This window comes from Natator depressus, chromosome 1 (genome assembly GCF_965152275.1).
Source record: "Natator depressus isolate rNatDep1 chromosome 1, rNatDep2.hap1, whole genome shotgun sequence".
NCBI classification, from domain to species: Eukaryota; Metazoa; Chordata; order Testudines; family Cheloniidae; genus Natator; species Natator depressus.
In genome coordinates this window covers 1,078,353-1,091,963 of record NC_134234.1, presented here as the reverse complement: position 1 = coordinate 1,091,963, position 13,611 = coordinate 1,078,353, and the positions used below count along the sequence as shown (strand labels likewise).

At 46.9% G+C, this 13,611-nt stretch overlaps 1 protein-coding gene across 1 annotated transcript; it reads left to right on the top strand.

Moving 5' to 3' along the window:
• The first annotated feature begins 8,920 nt into the window (after positions 1 to 8,920).
• On the top strand, positions 8,921 to 9,868 carry LOC141994205 (olfactory receptor 52B2-like). Its single transcript, XM_074964434.1, has one exon. It carries the CDS (start codon positions 8,921 to 8,923, stop codon positions 9,866 to 9,868), a length of 948 nt encoding a protein of 315 aa, XP_074820535.1.
• Positions 9,869 to 13,611: the final 3,743 nt, after the last annotated feature.

Below are 13,611 nucleotides of genomic sequence, written 5' to 3'. Positions count from 1 at the left end.
TGTTCAGGATAAATACCATTTGTCCAATTTTTCGGCACCCTTGAAAATGTGTGCTCAGACCACCCCAGCTCCCTGCAATGGCTTCAGGGCGAGCTGCAGTTTCTAATTGCACCAGTATGCTATTCGGGCCCGCAGAGCCAAAGGACGAAAAAGTAGCATTTTAAGTGATATTGGAGGATTCTTTGGAAGCACCAATTCTATACTAAATCCACTTAATCTAAACTCTAAAAGGTCATACAATTCTTGGGTCAAAGGCCAAATCACCCAAACCCTTAGACATACTAACACAGGTTTATCCTACGGAACTCTTAGGCAAGAGTTAATATTAAGTTAGCAGTGAGACAGAAACCCACGTAACTAAGAAGCAGAAACACTGGAAGCCCAAAGACACTGACAACTGTAAACACTTGATCATAAAATCATAGAATATCAGGGTTGGAAGGGACCTCAGGAGGTCATCTAGTCCAACCCCCTGCTCAAAGCAGGACCAATCCCCAACTAAATCATCCCAGCCAGGGCTTTGTCAAACCTGACCTTAAAAACCTCTCAGGAAGGAGATTCCACCACCTCCCTAGGGAACCCATTCCAGTGCTTCACCACCCTCCCTTGATAAACTTATATGGTCAAATGTCTATCCAGTAACTCGGCTCTCAGAACAGAACAAACCCTCCCTTCGCAGTCCTCTGGATATCTGTAAACACTCACCTCCACCCCACCCCTTCACCACAAGGTAGTCATGAATAATTGATGGAATCAAAACAGTTTGATGCGTATGTTGTGTTCCTGTCACTGTCATGTTAAGTGCGTTCTCTGTCTCTGAAACAATGTTTGTCTCTGTAAGAACAAGATAAATGCAAATGAAGTGATAAAAGAAAGGTATATAATTGGTCACTGTAACCCCACACCTTGGAAGCTGTTTAGCAGTCTTCCCGGTACCGTGAATAACCCCCCTTTAGTATTGTCTGTGCCTGCCTGATTCTTGGGAAAAAGAATCTCTTTGCTCCACCATTGGATGAATGGAAGATAAGGTGGTTAGAAAGCTGGCTAGATTGTTGGGCTCAATGGTTAGTGATGAATGGCTCGATGTTGAGTTGGCAGCCGGTATGAAGCAGAATGCGCCTGAGGTTGGTCCTGGGGCTGGTTTTGTTCAACATCTTTATTAATGATCTGGATGATGGGATTAAATGCACCCTCAGCAAGTTCGCAGATGATACTAAGAGGGAGCGTAGGGATAGGGTCCAGAATGACCTAGACAAATTGGAGGATTGGGCCAAAAGAAATCTGATAAGGTTCAACAAGGACAAGGGCAGAGTCCTGCACTTCGGAAGGAAGAATCCCATGCACTGCTACAGGATGGGGACTGACTGACTAAGCAGCAGTTCTGCAGAGAAGGACCTGAGGATTATAGTGGATGAGAAGCTCGATATGAGTCAGCAGTGTGCCCTTGTTGCCAAGAAGACCAATGGCATATTGGGCTATACTGGTAGGAGCATTGCCAACAGATGGAGGGAAGTGATTATTCCCCTCTATGCAGCACTGGCGAGGCCACACCTGGAGTATTGTATCCAGTTTTGGTTCCCCCTCTACACAAGGGTTGTGGACAGGTTGGAGAGAGCCCAGGGGAGGCAATGAAAATGCCCTGACATTCCAGCCATGGCTGTTTGGGGTTCCCCCATGCCACAGAGTGGGGTGACGTGTTTCCCTTTAATTTTGTCCTTATTTTTTAAATTGGTTCCTGTTTAATCACTTATATTTGCTTGAGCTACATTTAAAGATCAGTTGGTCAGAGAAATGTATAGAGCGGAGAAAGCACCGCAGAATGGGGACACCCTAGCCACTGCCCTAAGTGACCTCGACAAGACTGGGACATAGCCCTGTCCACACCCGTGCTTCTGTCAGTCAGGGTGTGGTTTGTCACACATAAGAACATAAGAATGACCATGCTGGGTCAGACCAAAGGTCCATCGAGCCCAGTATCCTGTCTACCGACAGTGGCCAATGCCAGGAGCCCCAGAGGGAATGAAACTAACAGGTAATGATCAAGTGATCTCTCTCCTGCCATCCATCTCCACCCTCTGAGAAACAGAGGCTAGGGACACCACAACCTTCACCGACAAAAGTTTTACCAACAAAAGTACTTGTGTAAACAAAGCCTGAGTTGCAGGCTAGTAAAGTGTCCATCGCCTCAAGCCCTGCAGTGTTTAAGAAGATTGCTATTTTCTGCTGGTCTTTCTCACCAACCCCTGCTGCTTGCATAGACATATCTCAAAACTGTCTGAAACTCTTCCTGGAGTCTGCTGAATTACCAGAATGTTTCATCTCCCTGGGGGCTTTCAGTTGTTCCATCTCCAGGATGGCTCCTTCCTTCCTTCACCTCAGCCCTGTTACCTCTGCCCTCTCCTCTCGTCTCCCCTCTGGTACCAGGGGTTGTGCTGGGAATTCATCAGAAGGAGGCTCAGTCTGCATTCGAAGGAGGGAGGCGTGATCAGAACTAAAGCAGAGTTACGAGAGCTATCGGAGAGCCACGCGCTCCCAGCTGTGTGTCTGGTGCAGCCGCCACTCAATGGCCGTTCTTGCGAGCCCCAATCTAGTTCCCCCGAACACGCGATCTGCTCTTAGAGGCCCAGGACACACTTCTCACAGCCAGGGCAGGACTGTGCATTTCCGCTGTCTCTCACCCACCCAGTAGCCTAGTAACCACCCAGTAACCACCCAGTCTTAGTGCTGTTACTCCCCCATCTCCCCGCCTGCCCCCTGTCTGGTTTGTTACACACAGTATCTGTGTCTTGTTTTAACCTAACCCTAACCCTGATTTCATTTATACGCTCTTGGGGCAGGGTCTGTTTCTCCCTCTGTGTGCGCGAAGGGCCCAGCACAAGGGGCTCTGAACTGGAGCGGGGCCTCTGGAGGCTTCCACAATACAAATAATGATCATAAATAATAAACACAACAACCCAGCCAAATGAGGGCCTAGTCCTCCCCCCACCCTTTGCCTTTAGCTACGGTCGACAGACAAAGGTCAAACCCTGCTTGCCAGCTACAGAGTGTTAGTAACCTGAATACAGGTGGACACAGCGCCCCTGTTGGGCTCGGACAGGAGAATTCGGTCCGTCTCGTTGCAGTGCTGAAAGCCCAGGTGCTGCATACCGGGATTCGCCAGAGGAGCAGGCAGAGAGCTCAGCGATGGGAATCCAAGCGCCCTCCAGCCGGGCCACTCCTGGACAGTCTGACTCAGCCGGGAACATTAGATTTCAATTCCACCTTGGACTCGACAGGGAGGGAACTAATCCAATGGAAACTAACCCAGTCTCTATCCTGCCTATCGGGCCCCCCTTGTTCCAGGCTAGGTGTGTGTGCGGTGAGGGGGGCTGCACTTTATCCACAGGAACATTCTGTTGGTGTTGCTTTTACTGAGTCTGTTCCCCCCAAGGGACCCCAGTGTCTGTCATGCGTTGGCAGGTGTCTGAGTGGCAGCGGAAGTGCAGTCCTGGAGTTCACACCTCACAGGAGCGGGGAGCTCACAAACTCCAGCTAGTTCTGGCTCCCTCTTCCAGCCTTTCCTCTCTATCCTGCCAAAACCAGTCCCTGACAGAGTGAGGGTCCATTTCACTCTCGGCATGATGGAGAGACCGGGGTTACGGCAGGGAAGTCCGGACTCCCTGGGTCTGTCTGTCATCCTGTCACTCATTCTCTATCTGACCTTGGTGAAGGCCGTGCCTCAGTTTACTTATCTGTAAAATAAGGAGATTTGTTCATAGTGACTTTCCTTTGCTCAGTGTTTTGAAGATCCTTCAGCGAAAGGTGCTGCACAGTATGATGATAGTTACTGATGAGAATTACCGGTCTCTGATAACTTAGCAATAATCCTGCGTGTTTGCAGAAAGTGTTTGTGTCTCCCCACTCTCATCTGCCTCCAGATTTGTCTGTCTACTATCTACCCATCCGTCTTGGGGATTTACAGGGTATCAGACCCCATGGAAATCTAGGCACTATCCTCGTTTATTACTAATCATCTATAATTGTTAAATATATACAAATACACAGAGCAGCCAATTCCTGTCTCACTCAGCAGAGAGCCCAAGAGTTCTCATCTCCCTTTGGGAAGGGCCTTTAATGACTGTTTACTCCTCAAGCTGGTTTAATAGCACAGAAGTGGAGACATGGAAACAGAGATATTGGCTAGAATGTATCAGGTCTCCAGTTGTTTACATCCAGATGTCGCTTTTCCCCTGGGGGCGGAGTGTTCCCACTGGTATTGCACAGAGCTATATTATAAACGGTGCACACCCCTGTGTTCACTCTCGGCGTGGGATGCTGCCGCAGATGCTGGGGTGAGAGAGGTGTGGGGCACGGCTACCTGAGGGAGATTCCCAGGGAAGACACTTCCATCTCAAGATTCACAGGTACCATCTCTTGCTGCTCGACACACCCACTACAAGGTGGGCATGAAGAGAAAATAGGTCTGTTGTTCTTTCCGCACTACACAAGCATGAAGCATCCCAGGGCCCTTGCCACAGGGGATGAGTTCAGTCCAGTACCACTGGCCAAAATGTCTCTCCTTGCTGGGCACCCCCGCCCTCCCTGGCTGATGGCCTCCAGCCCTGAGGTGGCTGCATTTCAGTGGCCCAGGGGATCCTTCACGATGAAAGGTGTTAGTAGTTGTTCAATACAAAACCAGATTCTGAGGCTGCGCGGAGGCAAAGTTCCCCTTGGACAAAGACCTGAGTAAAGACCTTAGGAGCGAGCTGAGTTTTAATGCGCAGAGACTGTCACCTCCTCCTCTTACCTGACTTTTATTGGCTGGAAAGCACAGAGGTGCTAGGGCTCCTCACTGGAACATAAATGCCTGATCAACTTTCTTTATCGATAAGTTTATAGGGATCAGACTCAGAGGAGATTATTAGATCATCCCATCTGACATCCTATATAACACAGGGCATTCAATTTCACCTAGTCACCCCAGTATTGAGCCCAATGAGTTGTGTTAGACTAAGATCTGCGGTAGACTAGGATTTTCCACCATTGAATCATAGAGGCAGAGGCTGAGAAGGGACCACAAGTTTAACCCCCTGCCAAGAAGCAGGATTTGTTGCGTCTACACCATCCAACACAGATAATTATCCAGCCTTCTTTGGAAAACCTCCAACAAAGGAGCTTCCACAAACTCCCGAGGCTTCTGCTCCATTGTCCTTCTGTTCGGGCAGTTAGGAAGGTTTTCCTGAAATTTCATCTAAACCTGCTATGCTGGCATTGGAAACCATTGACTCTTTTCCTGCCCTCTCTGGTAGAACGATAAAATCATGGAAGATTAGGCTTCGAACAGATCTCAGGAGGTGATCTAGTCCAACCCCCTGCTCAAAGCAGGACCAATCCCCAACTAAATCATCCCAGCCAGGGCTTTGTGAAGCCGGGCCTTGAAAACCTCTAAGGAAGGAGATTCCACCACCTCCCTAGGTAACACATTCCAGTGTTTCACCACTCTCCTAATCAAATAGTCTTTCCTAATATCCAACCTAGACCTCCCCCACTGCAACTTGAGACCATCGCTCCTTGTTCTGTCATCTGCTACCACTGAGAACAGCTGAGCTCCATCCTTTTGGAACCCCCTTTCAAGTAGATAAAGGCTGCCATCAAATCCGCCCTCACTCCTCTCTTCTGCAGACTAAACAATCCCAGTTCCCTCAGCCTCTCCTAATAAGTCATGTGCCCCAGCCCCCTTATAATTTTTGTTCCTCTGCGCTGGACTCTTTCCAATTTGTCCACATCCTTTCTGTAGAGGGGGACCCAAAACTGCATGCAATACTCCAGGTGTGGTCTCACCAGTGCTGAATAGAGGGGAGTAATCACTTCCCTCAATCTGCTGGCAATGCTCCTACTAATACAGTCCAATATGCCATTGGCCTTCTTGGCAACTAGGGCACACTGCTGACTCATATCAAGCTTCTTGTCCACTGTAATCCCCAGGTCCTTTTCTGCAGAACTGCTGCCTAGCCACTCAGGCCCTAATCTGGAGGAGTGCATGGGATTCTTCCTTCCTAAGTGCAGGAGTCTGCCCTTGTCCTTGTTAAACCTCATCAGATTTCTTTTAGCCCTGTCAAGGTTCCTTTCCCACTCTGAAGTCTAGGGTACAGATGTGGGGACCTGCATGAAAACCTCCTAAGCTTACTTTTACCGGCTTAGTTTAAAACTTCCCCAAGGTACAAAATTATTTTACCCTTGGATTTCCACTGCCACCACCAAACTTTATCTGGGTTTACTGGGAAACGTGGTTTGGACACTTCTTTCCCCCCAAAATCCTCCCAACCCATGCACCCCACTTCCTGGGGAAGGTTTGGTAAAAATCCTCTCCAATTTGCATAGTTGTCCACAGACCCAAACCCTTGTATCTTAGAACAATGTAAAAGCATTCAGTTTTCTTACAAGAAGACTTTTAATAGAAGTAAAGGAATCACCTCTGTAAAATCAGGATAGTAGACACCTTACAGGGTAATTAGATTCAAAACATAGAGAATCCCTCTAGGCAAAACCTTAAGTTACAAAGAAGACACACAGACAGGAATAGTCATTCTATTCAGCACAGCTCTTCTCTCAGCCATTTAAAGAAATCATAATCTAACACCTACCTAGCTAGATTACTTACTAAATTCTAAGACTCCATTCCAGTTCTGTCCCCCGCAAAAGCATCATACAGACAGACATGGACCCTTTGTTTTTCTCCCTCCTCCCAGCTTTTGAAAGTATCTTGTCTCCTCATTGGTCATTTTGGTCAGGTGCCAGCGAGGTTACCTTTAGCTTCTTAACCCTTTACAGATGAGAGGATTTTTCCTCTGGCCAGGAGGGATTTTAAAGGGGTTTACCCTTCCCTTTATATTTATGACAAGCCCAATCCTCCAAGTTGTCTCGGTCACTCTGGACCCTATCCCGACCCTCCAGTGTATCTACCTCTCCCCACAGTTTAGTGTCATCTGCAAATTTGCTGAGGGGGTAATCCACGCCATTCTCCAGATCATTAATGAAGATGTTGAACAAAACCACCCCCTGGACTGATCCCTGGGGCACTGTGCTTGACACCGGTTGCCAACTAGACATCAACCCTTTGATCACTGTCCGTTGAGCATGACAATTTAGCCAGCTTTCTATCCACCTTATAGTCCATTCATCCAATCCATACTTTTTTAACTTGCTGGCGAGAATAGTGTTAGAGACCATATCAAAAGCTTTGCTAAAGTCAAAATAAATCACGTCCACTGCTTTCTCCATATCCACAGAGCCAGCTGGGCTTTCCTCTGTTCTTCTCTGCTGTAGTAGAGAGCCCATTCTTACCCATGGATTTCTCCCCATGAGAGTCTCCGTCTGACCATCCTTTTGATCAGATAAATAGATGAAGCTCTTTAAGTCTCTCACTATCTGGCATTTTCTGCAGCCTCCAATCCTTTTTGTGGCTCTTTTCTGCACCCTCCTGATTTTTCAGTCTCCTTTTTGAGATGTGGACCCCACAACTGGACGCAGTCAGTTTCACCCAGGCCACGTGCAGAGGTACAATCCTTCCATCGCTCCAGTTCACCACTCCCCCATTTATACATCCCAGGATCGCATCAGTCCTTTTGGCCACAGCATCACACTTGGAGCTCACGGTGAGATGGTTGTTCACCGTGACCTCTAAATCCTTTTCAGGGTCCTTGCGTTGCATAATACAGTGATCTACTCTGTTGGTCAGGCCTGGGTTCTTTCCTAATGCAGAACAAAACTATTTCTACCAATGTCTTTAATGTTCCTTATCAATGTTCATAACTTCCGATTGATATTGATTGCTATCTGTTTTTTCCTTTTTCCCATTTGTTATATATTGCTTCCCCCACCCCACACCCGACCAATTGCCAACTTGATTTTGTCACTGAACTGGGTTTTTAACCAAAGCTGTTCACTTTCTTGACTGTAGAATTGTGTCTTTTTAGCTATTTAATAAACTCTTCTTAACAGATTCCCGGTTTTCACTGCCATTTTTCTGTCTAAATTTTTTCTCCCAATCAGTTTTTTCTGATAATTTCCATCAGCTCTGGGGAATTAGCTCCTCTGCAGCACTAAGTATCTAGAGAGATTACTGTGTGGGAACTGTTCTCTGTTTCTCCATTGGAATGTAATCAGCTGCAATCTTTAATCTTGTTCTCCTCTATCATCTGACCCCTTCTTAGTCTCTCTTCTAAACTAAAGAGTTCCAGACTTTTCAGTCCGTCCACCTCTGGCAGCCTCTCCCATTCTCAGCCTGTCTGGGAAACCTCCTTTCTATCTGCTACATGCTGATAGAGACTGGGTGACCAAACTGAGCACATGTGCAGAGCAGGTTATTCTCTGTGCCATTCCTTAGGCATTTGAACATTGTTTTTGTTTGGGCCACTTCTGCGACTGAGCAGGTGTTTGTCAATGACACCGAGGGATTTTCCCTGTGGTGTGTTCTAATTGGGATGTTTTCCCTGGTCTACGTTTTGGAAAAGGTTTGGTGTTTTTTGCACTCTCATGTTTTGACTAACATGGTATATGGGTAATGACCCACTAGAATGGCTATCTAGCCTGGCTCGTGTTTCCTGCTGGTGCCTATGAAAGTTTCCCACACCATGATGTGAAGGAAATATTGACACATGGAGCACCATGAAATATGGAATGGGCAGTATCTGGGTCAGTTCTTCAAAATTCAGTTCTCTGAATAATGAAAATAATATTTTTCAGTGTGTGAAGAAGAGCACCCAATCTGCTTCACCCACGAGAACAGCCCCCAGTAGTGCATGTAATGTCTCATATTCACATTGTCTCTCCATCCAGGAATTACCCTAGAGCCTGGGCACATACAGCAAGTCAGGGGAACGTACGGTACAAGCAGGAGACACCGTTCTGCCTCAGAGTTGGACACCTTCTCCCCTACTCCATGTCAGATTCCAACACAAGTGACTTCACCAACCCCTCCACCTTCATCCTGCTGGGCATTCCTGGCCTGGAGGCAGGTCATGTCTGGATCTCCATCCCCTTCTGCACCATTTACGCCATAACCATCTTGGGGAACTTCACCATCCTCTTTATTGTCAAGATGGAGCCGAGCCTCCATGAGCCCATGTACTATTTCCTCTGTATGCTGGCCATCACCGACCTTTTAATGTCTACGTCCACCATGCCCAAAACACTGAGCATCTTTTGGTTCAATTCCAGGGAGATCGATTTCAGTGCCTGCCTCACCCAGATGTACTTCACTCACAGCTTCTCAGCGATGGCATCTGGGATCCTTGTGGCCTTGGCTTTTGATCGCTACGTGGCCATCTGTCATCCCCTGAGACATTCCACCATCCTGACAAACCCCGTGGTGGCCAAGATCGGCCTGGCCGTGGTGCTGCGCAGCAGCATGCTCCTAATGCCCAATCCCATCCTGGCGAGTCGGTGGCCATATTGCAGAACCAACATCATCCCCCAGACGTACTGTGAAGGCATAGCTGTGGTGAAGCTGGCCTGCGCTGACATCCGCGTCAGTAGTTACTACGGCCTCTTTTTGGCATTCTTGATAACTGGTGTGGATGTGTTTTTTATGGCCGTGTCCTATATCCAGATCCTCAGGGCCATCTTCAGTCTCCTGACAAAGGATGCCCGGCTCAAGGCTTTTAGGACCTGTGGCTCCCATCTCTTTGTCTTCTTAGTCTTTTTCATCCCGTCTTTCTTCTCCACCCTCACACACCGGTTTGGCCAGAATGTCCCCCTGCACTTCCACATTCTCATTGCTAACATGTACCTCCTGGTGCCCCCAATGCTGAACCCCATCATCTACGGGGTGAGCATCAAACAGATCCGGGACAGGCTGTTCCTGCCCTTCATTCGTAAAGGGACCTAAAGTTCTCTCCTGGTGTTCTGACTCTCAGACCGAGCTGCGTGCAGAGCTGGCTGGTGCATGGTGCTGCACCCTCTTCCCTGAATCACTGACTGGACAGTCAAAGAGACCTAAACCTTTTCCTGATCTTAGTGTGCAGTGTCAGCGTGAGAATGTGGGGAATTGGTCTATGTAGAACTCATTGGGTTTCCACCTTCCTAATTAGTGGTAATGGACCCCAAAACCCCACACTGTACCCCCACCTCTTCTGGCAAGGCTCTGTCCCTGCTCCTCCTCTTTCCATCATATCTTGCTCCTCTACTCCCTACCCCCATCAAACACTGAATCATTTTCACCTCCCTTACCCAACCCCAGCTGCAAGGGAGTCATTTCAGATTTTGGTCGGGGTGCCCACCGTAACCGGGATTCCCGGGACTACTTGGGCTCTTGAAAACTCTATTTTTTTTTTTTGGCAGATAACTTAGCAAAATTTGTGGCAGGAGCACTGTATCTGATTCTAATATAAAAGAGAGAAAATTAAATAAATATTAGACCCACTCCACTAACATGTTCTGACATCTGGTGGCAAGTCACATAAGTGATATTGGTTAGGTTTAAAATTTAGATATATATACTCTTGTTTATTACCCAGTCTGCCCCTCCCTCAATGCACCAGCCCCTTTTCATGAGAAGATTTCCCTTTCACTTCAAACAACGCAGTGTTTTAGGTAAAAAATATAAACCAGATTTATTAACTGCAAAAAAGTAGATTTTAAGTGCTTATAAGTAACGTAGATCACTCAAGTGTGGCGGTTCAATGACAAGACGGAACACAGCTTTTAGCAAGCAAGCGGCTAGTCTGCTAACAGGCTTCTGCCTGTCAGCTTTCCACCTTCCCCTTTATTCTCTCTCTCCCCCCGCGCATTACATTCTCCAACAGATAAAAGGAATACACTGGCTTTGTTTAACATTCTTATTTACCAATTTCTATCTACCGCATTCCTTGCTCTTGGGCCTTGAGCCCAGTCCTGAGAGGCTTCCCACGGTTCATGTCATCTTGGCGAGATTCCAAGGTTGATGCCCTTGGGAGGAGCTGTGTGTGCACAGGTCCAGCACAACACTCCGGGTGTGCCCTGAATGTTGCCAAGCGCATAAACCTTGTATGATTCCTACACTCAAGAAATAAAAAAAATCACAATCTGAGTTCTATAAAGTAGACAGGATTTGAGTCAAGCCATGTCTCACCCTAATGGTACCAACAATTCCCCAATCTTCCATACACAGGCTGGGATTTCTCCTTTCCAGCTGGGGACCACCTGCCCAGTCACAGTCTTGGGAGACACGCCAGTCCCTGCTTGCAGACAGCCCCCCAACCTGAAGCAAATACTCACCAGCAACCACATACCACACAACAGAACCACTAACCCAGGAACCTATCCTTGCAACAAAGCCCGTTGCCAACTGTGTCCACATATCTATTCAGGGGTCCACATCATAGAGCCTAATCACATCAGCCACACTATCAGAGGCTTGTTCACCTGCACATCTACCAATGTGATATATGCCATCATGTGCCAGCAATGCCCCTCTGCCATGTACATTGGCCAAACTGGACTGTCTCTACGTAAAAGAATAAATGGACACAAATCAGACATCAAGAATTATAACGTTCAAAAACCAGCTGTAGAACACTTCAATCTCTTTGGTCACTTGATTACAGACCTAAAAGTTGCAATTCTTCAACAAAAAAACTTCAAAAACAGACTCCAACGAGAGGCTGCTGAATTGGAATTAATTTGCAAACTGGATACAATTAACTTAGGCCTTAATAGAGACTGGGAGTGGATGGGTCATTACACAAAGTAAAACTATTTCCCTATGTTTATTCCCTCCCTCCACCCCCCACTGTTCCTCAGACATTCTTTTCAACTGCTGGAAATGGCCCACCTTGATTATCAAGACAAAAGGATTCCCCCCCCCCACTCTCCTGCTGGTAATAGCTCACCTTAAGTGATCACTCTGGTTACAGTGTATATGGTAACACCCATTGTTTCATGTTCTCTGTCTATATAAATCTCCCCACTGTATTTTCCACTGAAATGCATTCGATGAAGTGAGCTGTAGCTCACAAAAGCTTATGCTCAAATAAATTTGTTAGTCTCTAAGGTGCCACAAGTACTCCTAGTCTTTCATAGTGTCTGTCCTGTGGATGGATCTTAATTTTTCCAAGCAAAAGCCCCCAGTACAGTTAGTGGGAAAGTTCAGGCACAAGAGGGAGTCCAGTTTTCCATGAGCTGGTCACTTGTCCTTTCATGCTTCGATGTGTCTTAGTAGGGACCGTCATCCATATTCTGGCTAGAACATCCACAGGAAAGTCCATCAGATGGGGATAAGTTTCTTCCATGCACCATTGTGTTCATTGAGGGGCCACCAACTTGAATAGTCCATTCGCATGTGCTGGCTAGACTGGGTGTAAACTACCTTGTGGGAGTTACCACAGGAGCAAACACATTTGAAATGCAAGTAGATAGTCAATATTAATGACTTAAAATACAAAAATGAGACATGTATAAAAACAGGATAATCATATTCGGCAAAGCACCATACTCCACTGACACCTCACGTGACATATTTTGTACAAGATTTGTTGCAATGATATAACAGAGGTGAATACAGGGGGTGCCAGGGTGTTGCTTTGGGAGTAGAGAGTGTCACAGCAATATATCTATTGAACTAGAGGTCTCTGAGATCGAATTTTGAATTTTTATAGAAGACTGACATCCATGTCCTGAAAAAGACTGCCTTGTGGTCCATACCAGAGGAGAAAAGCAAGCCGAGGTACAGAGCAAAGGACACTGAACGAGTGTTTTCCCCGCTCCCCATCACACACACTGAAATTGTCACTCTCACTTTCCTTGTTCAGCATGTGTCACCTGCACTCATAAATTCCTGGTGCCCCCCCACACTGGGCGGGCACAAGCTAAAGGGGAGGACACATGACCTCCCCATATGACTCCTCCTTACCCCACCCCTCAGCCTGGGGCCCCCCGCAGTCTTCCCCCCACACTACCCCATGTTACTTCTGGGAAGAGGACTCTGTCCTTCCACTGTGCCAGCTCCCGCCACGCTCTTGCACATTCAGCTGCTCTTTCTGGCAGCAGCCAGACCTGGGTTTTGGTTTCTGTGTCCAGGTGCCATTTCAAGTTGCCAGGTACTCAGTTTTCAACTGGACAGAGGGATCTGGCAGTGTCTAGTTACTGCAGGGTGGAGGGAAACCTTGGGTCATTAACCCATGGCTTATTGCCTTATGGTTTTGATGATTTTTTTTATTATAATAGGTTATAATTGGTTTATATAAAAGTAGTTTGGCTGTAACGCAAGGGACCTTCAGACCACATCCTGTATGTTGAGCTAAGGCAAAGTTAGCATACAAATGTCTGGGACCTTTCACCCAGATAGATGGTGATGAGCTAAAGCAGAAAGTCCACATATGATGTGTTAAAGCAGGTTGAAACAGGGGCTTTCCTAAGTTCATACCCTTTTAAATGTAACAGGTCCACCACAACTTGGAAAACCCCGGAATAACCTCTTCGGATAGAAATAACAAACTTGACACCTAACCACAAAAGGGCCATGGTAACGAATTTACATATATGATAATAAGTTGAGATCACTGATATACTAACCTATAGGAAAAGATACTCCAACATTGGTAAAGTAAGGTAATACAAATAAGGAAAAGGGGGGAAATCCCCTACTGAATATGC